Here is a 25,508-nt window from a genome sequence, read left to right on the forward strand (position 1 = left end):
TCTTTAAACACAGGGACGAGGTTATAAGGTTATATTTGTGAAGACTTTTCCTTCAGATTTAATGCAGGAGTAAAATCCACTTACCACCTACAAATGGCTCAGGATGTTATTCAGCCGATCAGATTCATGCTGACCCCCAACAGAGCAATCACAATCACCTCCCTCTCCCCTTATCTCCCAGAGGCCCTGCAACTTAATCTCCCTCACATGTTCATCAACTCCCACATGAATTTTTTGGCACTTACCTACACACTAGGGGTGATTAACAAACACCAATTAACCTATTAGGTCATTATTGAGATACAAGACAGAACAAAGTGCAAATAGCATAGAATCGTGCAGCAGGTCCTGTGGTCCAACTTGTCCATGCTGACTCTGTTGCCCAGCAAGCTAGTCCCATCTGCCTGTGTTTGGCCCATAGCCCTCTAAACCCCTCCAATCCATGTACTTATCTGGATGGCTTTTAAATGTTGCTAATGTGCCCGCCTCAACCACTATTTCTGGCAGCTCAATCCAAATACACACCACCCTCTGTGTGAAGAAACTGCCCCTGATGTCCCTTTTAAATCACTCGCCTCTGATCTTAAACATATGCCCTCTTGTTTTTAGCACCCCTTCCTTGGGGGGGTGGGGGAGACAATGTGCTTTCATCCCGTCTATGCCCCTCATGATTTTATATACCTTGATCAGGTCACCCCTCAATCTTCTATGTTCCAGGGAATAAAGTCCTAGTCTATGCAAACTCTCTTTGTAACTCAGACCCCCAAGTCCAAGCAACATCCTGGTAAATCTTTTCTGCACTTTCTAGTTTAACATCTTTCCTATACCAGGGTGACCAAAACTGTACACAATACTCTAAGTGCAGCTTCACCGACGTCTTATATGAACTGAACCCAGGTCTTTGGATAATGGTGATGAGAATTTTGAAGTTGAAGTGTTGCCAGACTTGGAGCCGATTTTGATCAGCAAGAACTTGACTGGTGGGTGAATGTGACTGGCATAAGTTCAGCAGTTTTGGATGAGCTAAAACTTCTGGAGGGTGCAAGGTGGTGGCACTAACCAGGAGAACATTGGAAAACCCAGGTCTACAATGTTGTTCCTGAAGGTTGCAGCAGCAGGTGACCCGGGTCGATCTTGGCTGACCCTCCAGTACATTGCCCCAAAGCTGCTGCATCCACGGGAATCCCTCCTTACCGATAAATTTGTTGTCTATTTAGATTGGAATAAGATTTTGGAGATCATCTTCTTGAAGAAGTGTTTGCTGCAAGTTTTGTCCAAAATTCATCCCTCAGCAAACATCATCTTTAATCATTTGTGGAATCTTGCAAATTACCTGCAGCATCTGGTTACATAGAAACAGATTTAAAAAAAAAGATAGAATGCCTCATAGCCAGAATGGTGAAAGATGTTATTTAAACATATTCCTTTCTTTTCTGGGTAAAGAAACAACAAGTATCTACTTCTGATTTAAGCCCACAGAAAGCACGTTCTATTCACCAACACTCTATGTTAGAAGAACTTTAACAACTGAAATAGTTTTAATATCTGAAAATCAAACACTAAGAAAGAAAAACATATTCAAGTAGACTTTATTATTAATTTAGAAATTCCTATGATCAAAGAATCTTGCCAAGCAACTCTTTCTTTTTCAGATGCCCTTCTGCTTCAGATAGGTATCCATCTCATGCACCTTCTTGTTGAGGACTCCACCGTGGACCCCCCTTTTGCCCATTACAAACACCATGGTCTTGATGGTTTTGCCAATGCAGATGCTCTTGCCTTGTCCGCCTTTCATCCTAACATCCATCACCCCATCATTGTTGACCAGGAGGTTGTCCCTGATGACGGAGCATTTCTTCCCTCCGATGGTGATGCCCGTTTGCAAGAAAGCCTTACGGTCCTGCCCAATTAACATGCTGACCTCTTGTGGGGAAATGGCAGCCAATATACCACCAGGCTTGGATGCCCAGACAGCCTTGTTATTGGCGTGGCCCACAATGGCCACGTCTTCCACATTTTTGTCCTTCAGTATACTGTTGATGTAGTTCTTCCAGTCTGCCATCTTCTCCTCGATTGAAGATTGGGTTCAAGTAAAACTCTCCTTGATGATGTCTTACCAACAGCAGATCATTAATATAACAGTACTCAACGGATAACAATCGTGTAAGGTGGTGAATCATTATGACATCAAAATAGCAGTTTCTGTGACACGGTAAAAATGATGTCACCTCTTCATACACATCAAGACTATCTCACTGGTGCTGTAACAAATAAAATGTTTGGTCCAATTTATTTACAAGTTTTCAAGATTATATAGTCTATTGCATTAACTGGAGAATAAATTATGAATTGACAGATTGGAACATTTCTCCCACATCTATAAAACTGTAATTGTTGCTCAATATTAATCAACCTCTGAATGAGTCAGGTTAACTCACCTGGTAGAGGTTGAAGATCATGAAAGTATTTGAAAGGGTAAACAGAAAAAATGTTACTGTTTGTTGTGGGGAAACAAATTTAGAGGTCTGAACTATGAGACAATCACCAGTAGATCTGAATTTAGGAGAAATGTCTTCACCCAAAGGTTGATTAGAATGTTGGACTTGCTACCATATGAAATATTTGAGGTTGATACCATGGCAATGTTTCAGGGGAAGCTATTGAAACTTGCGATGGAGAAAAGAATAGAAAGTTTAGCAAATAAAATTGGATAAAGAAACATGGGCGGGGTTCGTGGGGATCAATTAGGAAAAAAAGTATGGTAAATTCACTAATTTACTGAATCTTGTGCTACAGGTGTACAGACATCCTTCAATATCCCATTCATGGGTCCATTATTGAAACGAGAATATTGATAATATACTATGTTCTTTCTCATTTTTTCCTCAACCAACACCCATATAGAGACCAAGGGACCTGAATGTTAAATCTAGGCTGGCAATTCAGTGCAGGATGAGCCACTAAACCAAAGTCTTCCCAAGTGGACATAAAGCATCCAAGACAGAACTTTGAAGATCAGAGAAGATCTCCTAGGTTACTTTCAACCAACAGATTGTGGAAGTTGCTGAGTAATTACAAAATCTATTTTACATGATTCACAGGCGAGCAATCCACAAAACTTCACCTAAAACTATTTTCTCCCCCAGGTACTCACCTAACCGCCCTTCAATTCACCACACCATTTTCTTCAGCTACTGATAGGGATAGAGAGTTCCATATTCTAATCAATCTCTGTGCAAATAAACCTTCGTCGAATTTATTATCGGATTTTTAGTGTGCGTTGTGACTGTGACAAAGCCACACAGAGACTTTTCTCTTGAAGATGCTCTTGGTGGAATCTCTCCGTTCATTGAGTTTTTATACTCTTAAGAACAAAGATAACAGCAAGTGATTCAGTACAATTTCAATAGCTGCTGAGTCCAACAAATAGTTCCATTCAGTTACATATTTACAATGGGAGCACACTGTAACTGATCAGGCACCTGTGAATGTTCAAATACCCTCACCGGGGCAAAGTAGCTCACATAGATGGTCTAAAAGCTTCTGAGGACAGGGAGTACTGTGAGGGCTGAATCTCTTGAGTACACAAATATCCCCCAATTATTGATGGAGCAAATATGCCTCTGACCATTTTTGATGTGCTAAGTGACAAAATAAATTGGTCTGGAAGCTTCCTTGATCTCTATCACAATGATGCAAAGTAGCTGAAGGTGTCTGATGCCTGGTTTGTTGGAGGCCAATTAACATCGCCCCATTGTCTTACATTTGGCTGATGCATATGAGAACATCTCATGGGCACATCAGTTTGCAAACCATATCTTTGAGCGGCCTCTTACTGTGGGCCAGTACTAGACAGCACTATTTGTTTACAAAGCTGTACTTTAAATTTAAAAACTGATTACTGCTTGTCGTTTACATTTGAACAGGGCTTTTTAAAAGACTGGTTCTCATTTCTATGAATGCCTGCTATCCAGATAATTCCTGAAGACGTCCTATGTCTAACAATCCCTAACAGTGCGTACGTCTTATTTTGATCTTCATCTTTTCTGTCAAGTAACATTTTATTATGTAGCAAGGACAGACAGGGATACAAATGAGGGCTGCAAGTTGGGCAAAAGCGTGTATGTGAATTATCACACCATTGGGATGAGGCAGTACACACATCGATGTCACTAAGTTCCGATAACCCCTCCCCTCATTCTTCCCCTTCCCCCACTTTGCTTTCCCTCATTCCTGTGGCCCTCTCCCACTTTCTGTCCCCCCCCCCACCCTCACGACCTGCGCATCACCTCCCTCTGGTTCCCCACCTCCTTCCCTCTATTCCATGGTCCACTGTCCTCTCCGACCAGATTCCTCCTCCTTCAGCCCTTTGCCTCTTCTACCCATCACCTCTCAGCTTCTCACATCACCCCCTCTCATCCCCCCTCCCCCACCCACCTCCCTTCCCCCTCTCACCTGGACTCACCCGTCACCTGCCGGCTCGTGCTCCTCCCCCTCCCCCCACCTTGTTTATTCTGGCTTCTACCCTCTTCCTTTCCAGTCCTGATTAAAAGTCTCAACCTGAAACGTCGACTGTTTAGTTCCCTCCATAGATGCTGCCTGACCCGCTGAATTCCTCCAGCATTTTGTGTGTGCTGCACCAGATTCCAGCATCTATAGAATCTCTGGTGTGACACTGTCCTTGTGTCTTTGTCCAGTCTAATTGGGTGCCATTTGCTTCCACTAATTGTAAAAACAGAGTGAGTTTGGGTTGGCTCAGTGGAAACTCCAATGTCTATAAAATATGGCTGCTCCTAATCTGGGGAAAACGCTGATAGATTTGAGGAATATTTGGAAAAGGCAGGGGAATGGGTTCATTGGATATGCCTTTCAAACAAGGGCCAACAGATTTTTGATGGGCCAAAAGGACTCCTCCTGTGCTATCTGATGCTGTGCTCTGATAGACACTATTGCTATTCATCAGCCAAAATAGAGTAACGACTTTGACTTTAAACCCTGTCTGAAATAGGAGCAATTTCCTAATCTACAGAAGGCAGGAGATTTGGTGTACTTTGAGGATAGTAGTAGACTTGAGGGAATACAGAGGCTTATAGGATGTGCCAAAAGGGAGCAAGAGAAATTTAACAGTGACAAACGTGAAATGTTACATTTTAGGAGGAATAAGAGACAGTATAAACTAGAGGCACCATTCTAAAAGGGAAGCAAAAGCAGAGATCCGGGGGAACTGTGCGATAGTTGAAAGTGACAGGGCAGATTGAGAAAATGATTAGAGAACGCATACAGGATCCTTAGCCTTATAAACAGTACAAGAGTAAGAAAGTCACCATAGAACCATACAGCACAAAACAGGCCCTTCGGCCCACCATGTTGTGCCATCCATCAAACCACCCTCACACTACCTAACCCCTTCCTCCCGCATATCCCCCCATCCCACACTCCTCCATATGCCTATCCAACAAGCTCTTGAACCTGTTCAATGTATCTGCCTCCACCACCACCCCAGGCAGTGCATTCCATGCACCAACCACTCACAATAAACCTTTATAAAACATTGGCTCAACCACAATGGGAGCACTGTGTCCACATGTTAGGAAAGATGTGAAGGCTTTGAAGAGGGTGCTGAAAAGATATCATGTTTCAATGGGCAAGGGACTGGAGAAGCTGGGGTTATTCTCCTTAGATCGAGGAGGTTGCGAGGAGATCAGACAGAAGTTAAGATAATCAAATGTATGGACCAAGGAGATAGAAACTGCTCCCACCGAAGGAGGGGGTTAAGGGAATTTCTCACACTAGCTGGGGACTGCAATAAAGTGCCAGCAGTGGTAGTGGAGGCTGAGGTGGCTTCCAAAAGGAGCTGGATAATTACCAGAAAGGAAAGAACATACAGGGTTATTGGACGAGCGTGGAGGAGTGGGATTAGCTGGACTGGTCTTGCATTGAGTCAGTACAAACTTGATGGGCCAAATAGCTTCCTTCTATGCTGTAATCATTCTGTGATTCTGTGAAATAAAACTAGAAATCACTGGAAACACGTCAGCAGATTTTTTTCAAAGCCAGGTTGATGTTTCTTGTCAGCAGTCTTCTTTAGAATTATTCTTTAGAATTAATTTTAAGGTTAAATCACTGCTTCCACAGTTGTCCACCTTCTCAAAGCTGCTTTTCTGACATTTGCAGTAGAATGTTCTGGCCCCAGTCAGTTCTCTTTAAAGCACGAACAGACTTCAACACCCCCTCTCCACCTTGAGGTGGATCCATTGGATGTAGCTAACCTCACCAATCCAATTTCCCTTAATTTCCAAAACTTGTTCCATCTGATTCAAAGCACAACTATATAATGGGTGGAGAAAGAGTTGACAAATGAATGAGGGAGAGAGAGAATTCTAGGGAGGAAGAGACTGAGGGTAAATAAGACACGTTAACAGGAGGATAATGAGGGTGAATAGATGAGGAAGAAACAGGAAGATATATTCTTTAGTAAGGATATGAAGGTCATGGAGATAGTGCACAAGAGATCTACAGGAATAGCTCCAGGGATGAGGGATTTCGGCTGAACTGGATCAAGTCTTGCAAATGGTAATTTGCCACAAGGTCAAATAACTTACAGGGCTGAGGAGAAAGTACAGGAGTGGGGACTTCTCCTTGGATCAAAGGGAAGTTGAGAAGTTGTGGTGTACAAGACCATGATTAGTTTCAGCAAGGTAGAGGGAAGGTGTTCCCAATAATGGATATTTCAAGGACCAGGAGAGACAGCTTAAAGCAATGGATAAAAGATACAAGGGAAAAAACTTCTATTTTGAGATTAAATATGGCCTAGACGTCACTGAATCTAGAGTGGTAGAAACTACCATGAATACTACCTCATTATTCCCCTCTTACACTATTTATTTTTGTAACATAATAATTCTATGTCTTTGTCTTGCACTGTACTGCTGCTGCAAAACAAATTTCATGACATATGTCAGTGATAATAAACCTGATACTGGATCAATCAGGGCTTGTGGTAATTTGCCACAAGGTAAAATAACTTACAGGGCTGAGGAGAAAGTAGAGTGGGACTGATTGGATTGTCCAGTTATAGATCTAGTGACCTCCTCCTGTACCATTATGAAGGGAAATGGAGGTCAAGTTGGAAGTGCAGGATATGATGAGGTGGAGAGCACAGAGGGGGAAAGGATTTGGAGATTGGGAAGTGGAAGAGGGAAGAACAACAGAACCAGAGGACCAAGCAATAGGCAGAGGTTAGAAAACCAGAATTGCTCAGTTTAGTAAAGACATATTGAAGAACTATAAATACCAAGTAGTGTGGAAAAGGTTAAATCTGGAGTAACTTAAATCCGAACAATAAAACACAAGGATAATATGTACAAATATGTGGAGAGTTATTATTACCTGAAATGGTCCCTAGGGAAGGGGGTGGAGCATGTTACATACGAGAACTTAAGGGTTTTATGGTGGAATGAGGTAGTTGAGATGTGTCCCTCACCCTATGAACCTTACACTAAGGGTGTTGTTGAACCAAATCAATTCTGCACTGTTGGAAACACTTAATGAAACATTAGGCCAGGGACCCAAAGTGTTTCATATCCAATTAAGCATTTTGAACTGTAATGACTTGTAGTAATGACAGGAATTGTAGCTACCAGATTACACAGCAATATACCATAACAGCTAGGAGTTAAATGACTAGATCATCTGTTCAGTGGCACTGGGCAAGGAATCAACATTGGCTGGGATACCGGCCAAAATCCCCTGCTCTTCTCTGATTGATTCGATGGGATCTTCCATTTCTACCCGAGTGAAATCACTACAATAATGGTTGAATACATAATTTCCACTGAACAGGCTGAGGCCCTTTGGATTTAACAGCGGCCTTCAACATTACAGAAGGCATTTGTTTGGGAAGATGTAGAAATAATGTTTACACTTGTTTTTGTGGTCCAAAATAAGGATCACAAGTGCAAGATTGTCACTAATAAATCCAATAAGGAATTCACGAGGCTGTGAATCCTGGACACAGAAGGAAGTTAAATAACTCCAATGGTGAGAGGAGGCTGGTGTGGAGTATTGATAACTGCATGGACTAATTGAATAGAATGGTCGGTATAAATGCTGGCAATGTCGTTCGTGCTACGCTAGGGAAGGTTCTGAGTTGTGCTCTGAGAATTGGATTTAAATGGCACTTCTGACTTCCTCTGGATAGGACTGTTTTTGTTTTACTGGAAAATTCAAGAGATTGGACATTCATCCAATAATTCACCAGCATTCTTCGATGCTTGAGAGATGGGGAAACCATGGACACCCAATACATAAGAAGATGATTATTTAAAATAAAGTGAGGAATGGGAGAGTTGGGGCTGGAGCTGGGGATTTGGATTAAATAGAAAATAAGAAAAATATTTGCTGTGTCTTCATCACAAAATAAACCATTCCAGGCAAATGATTCTGCACTACTGTATTTTATTCTTTTGCATAAAATGTCTTAAGATCTTCCTACACATTCATTTATTTAAATTACACTAATTATTACTAGAACAAAACATCGTTACATATCCAAGAGAAATTACAAGAGACTTGCACTTAAATATTTACAGATACAGCAGAGATCTGATGAATCTGAGAGCCCTCAACCCTATACACAGTAATGCATCATTCCTTGAATGGAGGAAACTCAATCATGTCCTGTGTACTATTTTAAAACAAAATAATCGTTCCAATAGCCCCACTTTACATTTTCATAAATTGTGGTAGCAAATAATGCTCATACTTAATCTCTACATTGCTAGCATCGATCCAAAAGGAGAGAAACAAAGGTCTGCAGATGCTGGAATCTAGATGAAAAACGCTATGACCCTGCAGGAACTCAGCAGGCCAGGCAGCATCCGTGCTTTTCTCCATGGATGCTGCCTGGCCTGCTGAGTTCCTCCAGCATCATAGTGTAGATCCAAAAGGAAACAATCTTACAGGTCCTCCACAACACCAACCATACATTTTTATGGCAATCTTTTGTTTTTTCTCAAATTATTTTTTAAAAGAAGTAATGACCCCAAAGATTTAAAACCAGCTTTTATCATTCTGTCCTGTGATTTATATCATTAAAACCATCAGTAGTGACTCAATCACTATTTAAAGTATATTAGAACATCAATGGCACCTGAGTTTCAAGCTTTGAGCATTGTTTGATGACACCGGACAAGACCAATTTCTACGAGGTCTAATCAAGACTACAACTTCAGTATACCAAATGCCTTTGAAACTGAAGCTTACTGGGAGTGTCCTTCGAGTTGGGACCAGCACCAGTCTGCATCTATGGTGACTTGGAAGTAGAACTCATGTGGGCCAAGCTATTCCAATAAAAACTCTTATGGTAAAGCTTTGGGATAGTCCCAAAGGTCCTGGTCAACATGTGACCTGGTCCCTCAGGCCAACACTGATCACAGAGATGTGAAGCTGTAAAAACAAACATCTTCATTTAATATACCGGCTTTAAATACCCTACAAATTTTCTACCCAACATGCATGAAAGTTAAGAAATAAATTACATGGAAAAAGCCCGTCATAGTCAAGAGTATGAGTGAGTTTAAGAGGTCAATCTGATGGAACTCTGGATTATATGATGAGAAAACAGTTAGATGGAGATGATCTATAAAGGGAAAGGTTTGTTTAGTTATTGTGGGCTTATCGACTTCATAGCTATAAAAAAATTGTATCTTCACATATGAAATCTTAAACAAAAAATCCCTTTTACAAATGCATTCATGACAACTTACAGTTCAAAAGCATCTAAGATCATGAGGCTGAAACAATTTAAGGAATTATCAAGTGAGTGGGAACCTTGCAGATTGTGCACTCAGATCGAGAACCAAAGCCTCCAGAAATTGGAAGCATGAGCAACAAATAAGGCAAGCACAAGCTAACAGCCCTCTTTAATTAATATCTGACTTTACATTCCATTCTGATCTTAGTTTTAAGCAAGACCAATAAAATCTTTTCATGAACTTGCCAAATTGCCATTTCTCAGTAGGAGATTGGTCCCAAACACCTACTGGGGCCTTCGCTTGATGATTAGGACATTAGGGTAGGATTTAGTTAGAAGACAGAAGGCATCTGCCAGAGGCTGCAGTCTGGCTTTGTAGTCATCAGCTTGCTGCGATTGTGGTACCACTGCCAAGTTTCATGATGACCTGCTGGCAGTCATTGACTGACCGCTTGTCTCCGAGTTTCTCCAGTGTGCGTGCAGCCTCGGCCAGCATGACGGCTCTCTGACCCGGAGAAGAAAGAAACGAGAGGGGAAGGTGGCGGCACGCCAGGAGGATTGCTGTCGCTTTCTCTCTCTGGCCAGGAAGAGCGTCCAAGTCACCTAATTTAAAAAAAAAGTACATAGTATTTTTACAGCTCTGTTTATTGTGGGAAATGTGTATTCATTGGACGCATCTACCTCCTGCTTTTCCGCACAAGAAAGATATGTAAAATGTATATACTTTTAAATACGTGTGAAGCTCAACAAGATGAACCATTCACCAATCTATTTTTCTTGAAACGGAGCTGCTTCACGTGATAAAACTAGCACTTACAATGTAATCACATTTAAGAAGATGAATGGGAGGTTTTGAAAATGATAAACAAAGTGCAAGGACATGTTGAGGGGATTAGCATTTTTAATGGTGGATGGATCACCAAGCTTAGATAGAATGTAACCCAGGCTCTTAAAAGAAGCAAGGCTTTCAAACGTTCTCTGGCCACACAGAACTGGAAGATTGCTGATGCGATACTGGTGTTTGAAGTGGAAGGTAAAGATAGGTTGACGAACTATGGAAATCAAAAAGAAAAACTGCAGTTGCTGGAAATCAGAAATAAAAACAGAAAATGCTGGAAAAGCTCAGCAGGTCAGACAGCATCTATGGAAAGAGAATCAGTTAACGTTTTGGGTTCGAGACCTTTCATCAGAACTGAGAGAGAAAGAAAGAAACAAGTTAGTTTATGTAGGGGAGAAGGTGGGAGAAGGTGATAGGTAGGAATTTCTCTGATAGGATGAAATAAGCGGGCAGCTAAGCCTCTTTGTCTATGTGTAATGTTGTAGAGTCTGACTGTACAAAACAACATGGAAAAGAAAGGATGGTAGGCATAAATGGCCAGCTTTCATACAAAACAGAAAGAAAGAACGAGTTACCTAAAGTTGGAGAATTTGATATTAAGTTCTGCAGGTTGCAATGTGCCCAGACAGGTGTTGTTCCTCAAGCTTGTGTTGGGCCTTGTTAGAATGGTGTAGAAGGGCACGAACAGTGGGATAGAGCTGGTGAATTAAATTGGCAGGCAACCATTAGCTCAGGGTCATTCCTGCAGACCGAGTGCAAAACGATCACCCAATCTGTTTTTGGTTTCTTCAAACTAAGAGGAGGCCACGTTGTGAACACTGACCGCAGCACATTAGACTGGAAGAAGTGCAGGTAAGCCCGACATCAATTGTGCACAAATTGTTAGAAACACTTCTGAGGAATGGCATCAATCAGATTTGGAGCATCAGTGGTCAAAGAAGGGTGGTCAGCATTGACTTGCTGAAGGAATCTTGAGACTGATTAAATTGAATTTTTCATGGTGGTGACAGGGACTGCAAGACGGTAGAGCATTTTATGAGGTTTCAAATGAAACTCCAATAATCCGGAATCCTGGGACTTTGGTGATGCCAGACTGGCAGATTTTTCCAGACTATCAGATGTCACTCTATTAGTACCACAACACATTTTTAATTCACTCTTTCTTTAAAGAAAACGATGTTACCTAGTGCTATAATAAATGCTTCAGCAAACCTGGTGATTTTAAAAGGAGCATGGGAAACAAAAGAAGATGCATTTAAAAGGGAACACAGGAAACGGGGTCCCAATGAGTTAAAAGGGAGCATGGGAAACAGCACCCAGTGACCCTGATGCCAAACCATTGGAATTTCTGAACAATTGGATGGCAGATTATTGGAGTTTTACTGTACATGGTGTTTGACAAAATCCCACACATGGGATTGATCAAAAAAGGAAAAGCCCATGGGATCAAGGGAAAGTGGCAATTTGGACTAACGATTGGCTCAGTGTCATAAAGCAATGGGTAATGGTCGATGGCAGTCTTAGCAAATGGAGTGGTATGCAATAGGATTCCCTTTGACGTCAGTTTTACCAGGGTTCCTTGCTGCCACACTTAATCAAATACTGCCTAGATGTCAAGAACAGTCATTCTCACCTTACCTCTGGAATTTGGCTGAGTGGTGCTAGCAAAACTCAAACTGGGGATTGGACAGCAAGTCTAACTATAAATAACACCTTCCATTACTTTGGTGATAACTGAAAGTGTATTAACGGGGCACTAATTAACTAGATTGGATTTGTCCAGCTTTTCGTGTACAGGACACATTGTCAAGCAGTGCTAGTGTTTTCATGTACTGGAACAGCTCGGCTATAAACAGACCTAGTTCTGGAATTCAGTTCTTCAGGACTACAGCTGGGATATTTTTGGTTACTTACACTGTAACATATAATCCAACGTGCAACACCATTTTACAAGAAGTGAGCAGCACACTTAAAAAAGTGGAAAACCTATGAAAGTCACTAAAGAGCGATAAAACAAGTCCTCAGGAGGTGATTGGGAAGGACAGAAAGAGCACAAGGTGCAGGGACCCAGATAAAATTACTGCAGTTTTGGATTCAAGATGGGGCTTGGTCACTGATGGTGGAGACAAGGGGGATAGAGATCTATACCCGACAGAAAAGAGTGGAGAATGTAGTGTTAGGATAGAAGGTGGCAAAGCCATGGTGGTAAACTGTAAACTAGGGTGAAGAGAATTATGGTGCGAATCTTTAAGCTCAAGATGCTATTGTATGCAGACTCTCACACTGATTTAGAAGTAATTTCTCTATGTATGCATATTCACTTGTTTTCTAAATAATGATAAAAAGCAAATAAAAACTCCATTATGTTCACAATCACAAAATGTTAAATCCTCTCCTGTAGTATTATGTCTAATGCTTATAGAGGAGTATCCAAACTGAGGAGAGGATGCAGAACAGACTTACTGTAACGGGAATACAGAGGTGGGATTTTTCTTTAGAATTGAGAACATTAATGAGACATGGTAGGTGACATTTTACAGGATTTTTATAAAGGGGTCGAATCCGTTTCAATTGGGAGAAAGGTTGGCAACCATAGATGACAGGTTTAAGGTAGCTGCTAAACAAACCAGAAGGGTAATGAGGAGAATAGATGCAATGAGTTGTTATGACTTAGAATACATTGGCTGGGAGGACAGTGGATATAGATTAAACTGTAATGTGGAAAATGGAATTAGATAAAAACTTGGTAGTGTGAAAAAAATTTCCAGAGCTATAGGGAAAGAGCAGGGAAGTGGGATGATCAGGATAACTCTTAAAGAGTGGCACAAGCACAATGGGCCAGGAATACAAGACATAAAACATATTAAAAGCAGTTAAAAAGCGAGAAGATTTTTTGTCAGGATGAGATAGTGGATTTTCGACAAGAACCTCCAGCAGTGGAAGCTGGAAGACTGGTTTGAAATGTATTCACCTTGTTGGACGGGGTGTGAAGTACGTCTCCTCAGACTGTGCTCCAGAAGCTGGTGTGTTCTTGTTGGACTTGCACCTGCCATCAACCTCACGGTTGTTTCATGCAAAAACATCTAAAAAAAAATTCCAGCACAACAAAACTATTTAAATAGAGTATTATACTTAATATGTTCCATTCACCCGACCCCCTGAATCCACTCATTTGCAGTGGCAACAGTAAAAAGAAAACTGGATTAAAACTCTGATCCTCCTTTTTAAATTCCTCCACAACCCTATCCCTACAACTTCCTCCTGCCTCAGCCACTTGCTGCTTCTCATCCCAATAACTGTCCAAGTAAATATATTCCAACATCAGCGACAACAACGCTACCACAGAAAATAGCTTTTTCGTACCAAAATTTAATTTTTAAAACATTTTGTTCAGTGCTATCACAGCTGCTTCTGCATTAATAGAATTGTTTAATATCTTTTATATATAAAAATCAGTGAAGGGAAAATATTACAGCAGCTACGGATTGCACACAGGGATCTCATCTTGAAAAGTACACTCTCATATTATACTTCACCACCCCCCAAAAAAAGTACATGGGCCTTTCCCAGCTGAGATGTTGATGTCTACGACTGTAACACTGTCACTCATGTGTCTGACCTTTCTTCATGAATGGACTCATCGTCACTATTATCTAGATGTCACCGACTAGTGTTCTTGTTGGAAGCTCATTAGAGTCGTGGAAAGCACATCTGCTGCACAGATCTAACATTTACCTTTATCTTGTAAGACATTTTTATGATGTGGATCTCAATCACCAATTTTTCCACGTTGCTGGGTTAAGTTTTCACATCGTGGATTCATGCTGTTACTATCCTGATCAGCCCAAACTCAACTTTTCAGTATTACAGTTGACTAGACTGAGCTGACCTAAAACTATGTACTAGAAGTCGTCGGTTGACCATTTGTGCAGTCTTTGTTGGTGAGCCTGAGTGTGGGTGGCAAGGCCAGTCCTGGAGGTCCACAGAAGACCCTATTTAGACAGTTCTAGAACTGTACCCTATTTCATTCTAATATCTTACCTATTTTTTTAAAATCAGATCTATTTATTTACCTTTTTTTAAATGAAATGGGAGATATAGATGAAATTCTGAGAGGCAAACTAAGATAATGACAGTAAACTATGACTATTAGTTTAAGACTAGTTTCTGCAATGCCATCACTAAAACAATTCACACATTACAATTTTATTGGCACTTACTTTAGAGCAGGTACAAAAAGAAACTTGGATATACACAGAGTTGAGGTCAGTCTGTTCTGGTGCTAAACGTTAAAGATTGTGTGTTATCATCTGAAATGCTTGACCTACATGTCTAATTTCACATATCGTAGGAGGCCAGTTAGACCATAAAGTCTCTGCTCCCTCTCAGAGCAATTCCATCAGTCCCATTCCCCCAATTATTTTCCCAGTAACCTGCTTCCCTGCCAACCATCTACATTAGAGACAACTTACAATTAACCTATCAACCAGCATGTTTATGGGTTGCTGGAGCAAGTCACAGCACCCATGGGAAACCCATGCGGTCACAGGAGAATATGCAAGCACCACACAGAGAACAGGATCAAACCTGGGTTGCTGGAGGTGCAAGGCAGCAGCACTAACTGCTGTGCCAACATGGCCTACTTTATTTAAATAACAATCACTGCACTTACATTTCATGAGAAGTGCACTGAGGCACAATAGGCTCGGCCTCACCAAGTTCAAATGGCTGCAAGTCTTGGACTTCGCACATTTGTTTTCAAGCACAGAAGTCTGGCCTTAATGATGGGACGATGCCACAGCTGTCACTACACTCTGTCACTGGACTTTACAGAACCTAGCAGTGACTCCACAATAGTGATACGTTTTCTGCTGGTACTCTCCAGCATTAGTCAAGGCAAATCACCTCTAAGATACTGTGTCAGATCAGACCTGGGGCAAGATCTGACACCCCATTGATTTCCAGGCCTGTCAAGTGGGAGGTGAGGGAAAGACGTCTTTTTAAAAAAATAATTTGCTTTAATTTAGTGTTTCTAATTACTTTTTTTTTAAATTAACTATTTTCAACTTTTAAATTTTGTACAGTTTTAACAATTTTCTTAAAATGTCTCCGAATATCAATGACATCTAAAAGCTATAATTTTAACAGTTCTGTCAAAAGACAAAGCTCCACCTCCACCTCTTTCATTTGCCGAATTTTCAAAGCAACTTGGGGCTGAGCCCTTTGCACCACGCCATGTCACCCGTGGACAAGCTGTCATTTGCATCAAGCCGCTCGACTCAAGGCTGCGGAGGAGCAACGGGACATGCCTTCCACATCCATGTTAGTTTAAGTGCAGGTATGTCGGAACTGTGGGCGATGAGCCTCTCCAGACCAATAAATTCTATGATTGGCAATGTTTCCTTAAAAAAACATTTGTATTGGAATTAACTGTCTCTATGAATATTGTGCCAGACTAATTCTGTTCCAACTTAATTGGAGTACAATATAAGTGATAGAAAAATTCTGGGCAACGTGTTTATGATCTTCTGCATCAACATGTAATGACTGTCAAGGTCCTGCACATGTTCTGTTTGCTTACCTTACGATGTGCTGGTTTAAACGTCTGGCCAAGCTTCCTGAGACTGCTCAAGTCTTGTTGGAATCCTTTTAGTTCTAGACTTGATGCTTGGTAGGTCTCACCCACAGCCTGGCTTGAGTTTGCCTGTTTCTGCCACAAGGTTGTACGAATTGAGAGCAAAATGTCGCAGATCAACAATTGCATTGCCTGCCAAGTACAAAAAAAAACAAAAATGTTATCTCCGGACAGCTTAGCAGTGAATCTAAGCTTCCTCCCCCATTTTATTTAGTAATTTATTTCACACCACTACCTTTTCTCCAATTTTGCAACACAAAATATCGTAAAACAAAAATTAAGTGAAGGTAGTTAAAAACAATACAACAAATCACTGTATCTACAACATTACTTGATTGCTCAAAATACAGCAAACCTCCGATAATCCAGTACCCTTGGGACTTTGGAAGTGCCGGACTAGCAGATTTTCCAGACTATTGGATGTTACTCCTATTAAAACCCAAACATGCATTTATTTCACTTTAACATGCTACACAATAGAATAATAAATTCTTCAGTCAGCCCAATGAGTTTAAAGGGAGTGGGAAATGTACAAGTACTTGTACCATGGCTCCAGCTACCCACGTTCCTGACCTCTGGCGTTCAGGACCCCAACCCTTGATCCAGATACATCCCTGGTCCACGGTCCAGACCCAGCTACACTCTGCACCCCTGGCTCTGGCCGCACAGCCTGCTTGCACTCCCTACCCTCAACTCACATTCCAGACTAATGAGTGAGCCAGATGCTTAATGATCAGAATTTCTGAACAATCGGATGCTGGATTATTGGAGTTTTACTGTAAATCATATTTTTCATGTTAAAGGAAATATAAATGAAAAATTATCCTTAAGTTTAAATGATGTAATTTGTGCTTATTCCTACTATTTAATATAATATTTTTGCATATATTGTAGTTTTTGATCAGATGGTAACAAATACTGAAGGTATTTTAAATCAGACCGTAATTACATACAAAATTAAATGACAATTCAATTCATTATGGAGAGCTTATTTGAAGTCATTTTAAAGCACTTCATAGCTAATAAATTACTTTTGAAGTATAATCACTTGTTTTGCAAGGAAAGCTGGCAAACAGCTTCTTCTCAGCAAGGTATAATTAACAGAATTACATGAATTGCCAGTTAAAATGCTCCAATTCTGCTGGTTGAAGGAAACCTGTTGCTCTTCAAAGAAACATGGATTTTTTTTTAAATGTCTGTTTTAAACTGGCAGATGGGTTTGAGTTTAGTGATGGAAATGCAGCGCTCCCTCAATAGGGCAGTGAAATGCCAACCTAGATCAAGTGTATGAGTATCACCTTCTGGGACGTGAAAGTGGTGCCAATTGTGACACTGAATTTGCTTTCATTTATTTCAATAAACTTACAAATCAAAGTCACCACCAGATTCAAATGTTAATTGATATGGGCCAATAAATAACAGCACAATCTTCCTGGTTAGTAGCTGGCAACAAGGGTTAATGGGCAAAACACGAATTTCACTAACGTTCTTTGGGGATCTGCACAAGGTCAACCTGCAAATACAAATCAAATGCCTCCTCAAGAGGAGAAGGGGTGACACGGTGGTGCAGCTGTTAGAACCGCCATCTCACAGCACCAGAAAACAGGTTCAATCCTGACCTTGGGTGCTATGTGGAGTTTGCATATTTTCGCTGTAACGTGTGTATTTCCTTTGGGTGCTCCAGATTCATTCCACATCCCAAAGGGGTGCAAATTGCTATGTTAATTGTCCATTGTAAATTGCCCCTAGCAGTTTGGTGGGTGAGCAGTAGAATCTGGGGGGAGACGATGAGAATATGGGGAGAATAAAAAGGGATTAATGTAGGATTATTATAAATGGATGGTTAGCGTGTACTCGGTGGACCGAAGGCCTAGTTCCATGCTGTAGGTCTCTAATGACTTGGGCTTTTCTTCTGGAATGTTTTAGAGTAAATTATAAGCTTGTGTTTACTCTGGCTGGTGTTAGTTTGTCCCAGAAACTGAAGTCAAAAGGTGCTAGGAAATGAACAGAAATGGAAGCAAACCCAAATTTAAAAAGACTGAATGGCATGGAGTTAGGAAGATACAATTTCTGGCTTTCTAAAGTATTGTGAAAGTAACAAAACATCCCACCACATGCAGAGGTACAGCAAAAATTCAGGTTTTAATTGATTTTTGATCATTTGATTCCAGTTGACTAATTATATACAAGATTGTGAAATAATGATCCTTCTGATTCCAATTTTATTTTAATAATGTCACCAGGCAATTTAAAAATTGAGAATATGAATTCTGAACATTAGTTGGGCAGAAGTATCATTAAACAGAGGAAGGGTTTTTGATCTGAATCATTGACTCTGTTCCTCATACCACAGATATTGTTTGACCAGCTGAGTGCTTTAAGCACTTGCTGTTTTTATTTCATTAAACAGAAAACATGTTGAATCAAGCCAGGTCCAGCTCGATCACATTAAACATGCTTAGGTCCCATTCAATGGAGTGTAGGACGATTAAGACAACCCTTTGCTTCCTTCCCTTCTGCAAACTATCTTCTTAAACCCCTCTCATGTGTCTCTGCTACCCAGTGTGAGGATCTCATGGAATTCTAAGACCATCCAGTTAGTTGCACCTACCACTTCCCTTCCTTCCTTCATCCCACCAGGTTTAACCCAGCCCCTAGCCCTATCTCCACACTTCTTCTCTGTACCTTCCTGTCTTTGAGAACTGCCCCAATTCCATCCTCACCAATTTCCCTTTCTGACCACCACATTTGTTTGCACATATTCTTAACAGTTCTCTTTTCTCCAATAACTTCCCCTCTTCCTTCAAATCTAACTTCTCCATAAACCCAGTGATTATTGAAATGATACAAAGGTAAAACAACCTTTTTAGTGTCATCATATCCCTATTACTAAGTTAGCTAAACACAATTCGAGTCATAAAGAATCATTGAAATTTACTTAGACTACTGAAGGAAGAACCATAAGAAGGTAATTTGAAATGTTATCCATGTAGGCCAGGTTGATTTTCTAACAGTTTCATCTGCCTCTGAAAGGTTGGGCGGGGTGTGGGCGGGGTGGAAAGAGTAGGGCAATTGTATGGCTTCACAGCATCCACTATAAGTTAGTGGCCTCCAAAGTCACCAAAAGCAAAATTACAAGTTAAAGTATACATGAAGCAGCCAACCAAATCACACGAGTTAATTTCGAGGGATAGCAATGAGAAGCAAAGAGGTTACATTATTTGTTAAAAACATTGTTTAGATCACACTTTGAGCACATTTAACAAAGTAGTTTTGATTTGCATATTACAAAAAAAAAACTAAGCACTTGAGAAAGTACAAAACAGAATTGCAAGTGTGATCACAGAACATAAAGGATACAATTAGCAGGAAAGGTTGAACACATTGGGGCTCTATTCCATAGAAGAGGAGGCTGGACCAACAGAGGTCTTTAAAGCTCTGAAAGGGTTTGGACAGTGTTGACAGAGAAGGTACAAACATCACCTCAAGCTTGTTCTGCCATTTAATAAAATCATGTCTGAATCTGAATGCAACTTCAATTTCAACTTGGGGGAGGCAATAACATTGGAGACAATCACCAACACAACTAACGGAGAATTCAGGAAAGGGTATTTTTCTTATCAGTGGTGGGAATGTGGACTCACTACCCCCTATAAAGTGAAAATGAATGGCACAGATACATTTGATGGGAATTTAGACTAAGTGCAAGAGGATGAGATAAAAGGGACTGGGACTGGCTCATAATGAGCATAAATGCAAATTGGGAAAAATGGGCTGTTTCCTTTGACAGACGTATTCGAGGCTGGGTGTTGCTTAAGCAAGGCCAGCAGTGCAGTAAAAAAAATCTTGCACGTTGGCCTTATGTTGAAAGGACATCACCAGCCATGAATTCTAAGACCTTGATTACTGTAAATCATGTTCACTTCTCGATGCCCAGGGCACACCTCTGTATTGCACTGCAGACACATTGCACAACATCGCTGGCACATGCAATGCAACTACAATGCACCCCAGAGGCCACCATCTCTTTTTGAAAGACCTGAGCACAGTTCTGCCCTGGATTTACATACAATATCAGCAGATTTTTTTTTCTTGCTGTAAAACTGATTTGTAGGTTTTAAAGTTGCAGCTGGGACATTGCAAACCTACTGCTGAGGTGCAGAAACCACATCATACAAAGGGAAGAAATCAATGAACAATTCTGTACCTTGTGAAGTTTTGTATCCTGATGTGGTCTAGAGACGGACAAACTGTTCCATAGGTATCCACTGGCTCTCTCGCAGTGCAGGAATGTTGTCTGGTGAGCATCTCGTTTCCCCAAGAGGGCTGTCTGCATAGCCTTATACACGTGAAGAATTGCCTTCGGCAGTGGGCTTCTATATTGGGGAAACAATGAAAAAGCAAAATAGTGAAAATACCTGGAAAAAAAAGCAGTATTTCCTTGCAGAGTTGGATTAACTATGTTGAAGAACAAATGAAAAGAAGAAAAAATTCCCCATGCCCTTTACATGATGAGTGATCTCTGGGACTACAGTAGAGGAGGTGCTGGATGTCTTAAAAGGTATGAACGTAGACAAATCTCCAGGGCCTGACCAGGTTTATCCAAGAACACTGTGGGAGGCTTGAGAAGAAATTGCAGGAGCCCTGCTGAGATACTTGCATCATTGTTAGCCATGGGTGAGGTGCTGGTAGACTGGAGGGTAGCGAATGTTGTGCCTTTATTTAAGAAAGGCAGCAAAGAAAAACCTGGGAGCCAGTTAAGTCTGACATCTGTGGTAGGCAAGTTATTGGAGAGGATTCTGAGGGATAACATACATGTACATCTGGAAAGACGAGTTGATCAGGGGTAATCAGCATGGCTTTGTGCACAGGAGATCATGTCTTATGATTTGAGTTTTTTTTGAGGTGACCAAGAAAGTTGACGAGGACAGGGCGGTAGATGTGGTTTATATGGACTTCAGTAAGGCCTTTGAAGGGGTTCCACATGATAGGCTGCTCTGGAAGGTTAGATCAGATGGAATCTAGGGAGAGCTGGCTAATTGGATACACAATTGGCTTGACGGTAGAAAGCAGAGGGTGATGGTGGAAGGTTGTTTCTCGGACTGGAGACCTGTGACTAGTGGTGTGCCTCAGGGGTTGGTGCTGGGCCCAATGTTGTTTATCATCTAATATCAACAATTTGGATAAGAATGTATAAGGCATAGATAGCAAGTTTGCAGATGACACTAAACTAGGTCATATAGTGGAAAATGAAGAAGGTTATCAAATGTTATGGGGGGGACCCTGATCAGCTGAGTAAGTGGGCCGAGGAATGGCAAATGGAGTTTAATTCAGATAAATGTGAGGTGTTGCATTTTGGAAACTCAAATCCAGGCAGAACTTTCACAGTGAACGGCAGGGCCCTGGGGAGTGTTATAGAACAGAGGGACCTTGGAATACAAGTACATGGTTCACTGAAAGTGGACATGGTGGTGAAGGTGGCTTTTAGCACGCTGGCCTTCATAAGTCAGGGCATTGAGTATAAAAGTTGGAAGGTCATGGTGTGGTTGTACAGGACGCTGTTGAGGACACATTTGGGAGTACTGTGTTCAGTTTTGGTCACCCTGTTATAGGAAAGATGCTATTAAACTGGAAAGAGTACAGAAAAGATTTACAAGGATGCCGAGGGACAGTTATAGGGAGAGGTTGGACAAGCTAGGACTTTATTCCTTAGAGCATAGGAGACTGAGGTGATCTTACAGAGGTGTATAAAATCATGAGAGGCATAGATTGGGGGAAAAAGACTGCATTCACCCTGAGTTGGGGTATCAAGAACTAGAGGGCATAGGTTTAAGGTGAGAGGGGAAAAATTTAAGAGGAACTTGAGGGGCAACCTTTTCTCCCCCCCACAAAGGGTGGTATCTATGTGGAATCAACTGCCAGAAGAAGCAATTGAGGCAGGTACAATAACAACTTTTAAAAGACAGTTGCATGGATTGGAAAGGTTTAGAAGGTTATGGGCCAAACGCTGGCAAATGGGACTAGCTTGAATGGGGTGTCTTGGTTGGCATGGACCAGTTGGGCCGAAGGGCCAGTTTCGGTGCTGTATGACTGTGACTGAAGTTTCTATGTTTTCCCTATAAGGGCAATTATTTCACAGTACTATGGTATTCAAGGAATAAATCATCCCTTATGTGGCAATATAAATGGGTAAAGTGTCATGCTCACATATTACCATTTCCATTTAGATTTTTTGGAAGCAAATTTAGAAGCAATTTACAAGCAACTTGAAAATTACTCAGTTGAATTTACACTCTGTTACCAGGGCCATGATGTCAGGGTGCACGGATTTTCATCCCCTTCAGCACAGGAAACTAAAAGGTGGTCAGAATGAAATGTTTAAGAATTTTAAAGAGAGAATCTACTTCCTATGATGATGGCATTCACAGCAAGGAAGTGGTTGGGGAGGAGGAGCCAGACAACTTAGGAGGGATGTCAGGACACTTTTTTATGCAAAGGCTTGTCAAAATCTGGAAAACACCTGCCCCTCGAAAAGCCTGTTGAAACCTTCAAAGCTTACACCGACTGATCTTTGTAAACAGTTGCAGAACCGAAGCAAGTGGCAGGATCGAACTTGTCTCACAGCTCCAGCAACCCAGGTCGATCATGACCTCCAGTGCTGCTTGTGCGGAGTTTACACATTTTCCCTGAAACCACCTGGGCTCCCCTCACCACCACCCTGGTGCTCCAGTTTCCTCCCTGTAGTGTGAAAGGTCATGGCTGTCATGTGACACCATCGAGTACTGGTCGAAGGCAACACCACTGTCAATCAAGGTCTGGCTCCACCCACTCATTAGCACACACTCTTGACCACTGGTTCCTGTGCACACCTCTTGTACCTGGCCATGACCTATTGGACCTGTTGAATTACCTGAGATAGCTCCACCCAGCTCTCCAGCACTATAAAGAATGCCACGTGTGTGGCTCTCACTCTTTTTGATTGCTGCCGGGGTTGAAACCACACTGAGGGACCACTGGTAAGAGTGTGTGCTTCCACAGGGGTCTAGGAGTGTCTTAAGTAGATTCCCAGTAGTGTAGAGCCGATGCTTGTCGAGATTCAGGGGGTTCAGGCACCGTATTGCATTTTCCCTGATCGTAACTAGTTCAGTGTGTGTGTGTGTGTGTGTGTGTGTGTGTGTGTGTGTGTGTGTGTGTGTGTGTGTGTGTGTGTGTGTGTGTGTGTGTGTGTGTGTGTGTGTGTGTGTGTGTGTGTGTGTGTGTGTGTGCCCGCGCACACTTCACCCCTGTTGTGACTCCCCTCAAGTTTCGCGATCACCTGAGTGCGCGTGTGTGAGCGTGCATCCATTCCCGTTCACTCTGTTCCCGCATTTGTCTTTGTATTTTAAAAAAGGAACTTATTTACAAAGACTGTGTCCAGAGTCCTCTGCCTTTGAGATCCGAAAGAACCTTTTCTCACAATACTCCCACATCCCAAAGATGGTAGTTAGGTTCCTTGGCCAGTGTAAATTACCTATACTGTCGGTGGCTCGTAAAAGAATAACAGCGAAGTTGATGGGTAAGCAAGTGGGAATAGGTTACAGGATAATGTGGGGGAATATAATGATGGAATTGCTCTGAGAGTCATTATAGACTCAATGAGCCAAATGGCCTCCTTCTGTGTCATAAGAAAATATGGGAACAGGAACTGCAGATTAGCCTTTACCTAACTAAATGATGGAATAGGCTCAAGGGCCTCCTCCTGTTCCTGTACTTAAGAAACTGACCAAGGCCTTTCCTTAAAGTTAGAACATTTTGAAGCAACTTCCATCTGTGCCTGCAAGGGGGTTATTCCACTTCCATAATCATATCCTGCTGCTTAAACTATCAACCTTCACTTAATGTGAGAAAATTGGAACATTGACATACTCAGAAATCTGCAGAGATTTGGGTATTCGCTCTACTTCAGTAAACATTCCTTTTGCTGTTGAATCATCACCCTGAAGCCAGTGTACGGCAAATGCAACAACTAATGTCCACCATTTACTCACAGGATCTGGACCTGAAAAAGTGACATGAAAATTTAATTTACAGACACAAGCAGTTACTTTTTTTCCCAAAGAAACATGCTTACATTGTTTATATATATATAACATACGTTCCTTGAGTTTTTGAGTAAAACGTTCTTCCTATTAATTAAAAATACTGATGGATAGCTGACAAAATTATACAAAGTAGTTTCAGACATTGGTCTTAGTTTCTGTTAACAATCTATCAAACATTGGCTGAGATGGGTGATAACAGGGACTCAGGATAAGTCAAGGGAAAGGCACATGTTGCACAAAAAGTATTGTGGCTTCAGCTGGAAGGGGTGACAGAACTGGAAATCAGGGTCGTACAGCACAGATGTGGGCCCTTCGGCTCACTGTGTCCACACTGACCTTTTTATCCATCTACACTAATCTCATTTGCCCGCATTAGTTCTGTACCCTTCAAAAATTAAATTCTGCATGGTCTCAATTGCTAAGTCATCAAGAATATGCTCCTTCAAAGGAGGGAGAGGATGCTAGGGAGCACTGCCATTTCCCACTTCACCCCCTTATTAATTGATTTATTCCACTCATTTTAAATTTATTGAAGCAAGGATAGATCAGGTCATTCCAAATGTTGAGCTCTCACCTGCGGTCCTCCTCAGACTGGATTCAATGGAAAACGCCTGTGCCCAATTTCCAGCTGTGTCAGCACATGTTTTAAGTAACTGCAAGTACTCAAAAGCATTGGAGAATTCTCTGCAACAGACAGTACAGGTTGGTTAATACACTATAAAGTTTCAGTTCAGAAACTTAGAGATCCCACAAACATATTCAAGTCTGCTCAGCAACAACTGACATTCATATCAAACAAATTCAGAAGTGGCTACAAATACTTTCAGACCAGACAGCTGTGTTTTATGTACAATGCTATCACCCAAATGGGAAGACAACGGCTCAGAAATTCAATTGCATTATGTAATTTTATTCCATAGCTATGCACTTCAAAGTAGGTTTGTTTTCCAACGTTCCAGGTTGTTTCCATCTCTTGAAAAATCTGACTGGACTTAACAGTTACCCTGGCGACCCTGACACAATCCCCATTTAGAGACACACAGGACAACATTATTTCCCATACAAAGCTCCTTTTGGAGCACTCTGGAGAGAATTGGACTATGCAGTCACTGGGAGATCCATGATTTTCACATTTTAGCACCAAACTGTGTTGTGATATGACTGACCTACATCCATGGGTCTCCCCTGCTTCCCTCCCCA

The 25,508-nt window shown here is 41.4% G+C and overlaps 2 protein-coding genes across 2 annotated transcripts in view; both read right to left on the reverse strand.

Annotated features, from left to right (window-relative positions):
- Positions 1-1,648: 1,648 nt before the first annotated feature.
- LOC127585428 (profilin-3-like) lies at positions 1,649-2,062 on the reverse strand. Its single transcript, XM_052042853.1, has one exon. The coding sequence runs from the start codon at positions 2,060-2,062 to the stop codon at positions 1,649-1,651; it is 414 nt and encodes a 137-aa protein (XP_051898813.1).
- A 6,378-nt stretch (positions 2,063-8,440) lies between these two features.
- srebf2 (sterol regulatory element binding transcription factor 2) overlaps positions 8,441-25,508 on the reverse strand; it is a 46,998-nt gene continuing 29,930 nt past the window's right edge. The window contains 6 exon segments of the mRNA XM_052043246.1: positions 8,441-10,357; positions 13,564-13,675; positions 16,174-16,359; positions 20,435-20,603; positions 24,133-24,265; positions 24,883-24,992. Of these exon segments, the coding sequence (XP_051899206.1) occupies positions 10,137-10,357; positions 13,564-13,675; positions 16,174-16,359; positions 20,435-20,603; positions 24,133-24,265; positions 24,883-24,992 (931 nt within the window). The 3' untranslated portion in view covers positions 8,441-10,136.

Source organism: Pristis pectinata, chromosome 33 (genome assembly GCF_009764475.1).
Source record: "Pristis pectinata isolate sPriPec2 chromosome 33, sPriPec2.1.pri, whole genome shotgun sequence".
In the NCBI taxonomy this organism is placed as follows: Eukaryota; Metazoa; Chordata; class Chondrichthyes; order Rhinopristiformes; family Pristidae; genus Pristis; species Pristis pectinata.

Coding starts and splice junctions, on each gene's coding strand:
- LOC127585428 (XM_052042853.1), bottom strand. CDS start 2,062: ATGGCAGACTGGAAGAACTACATCAACAGTATACTGAAGGACAAAAAT.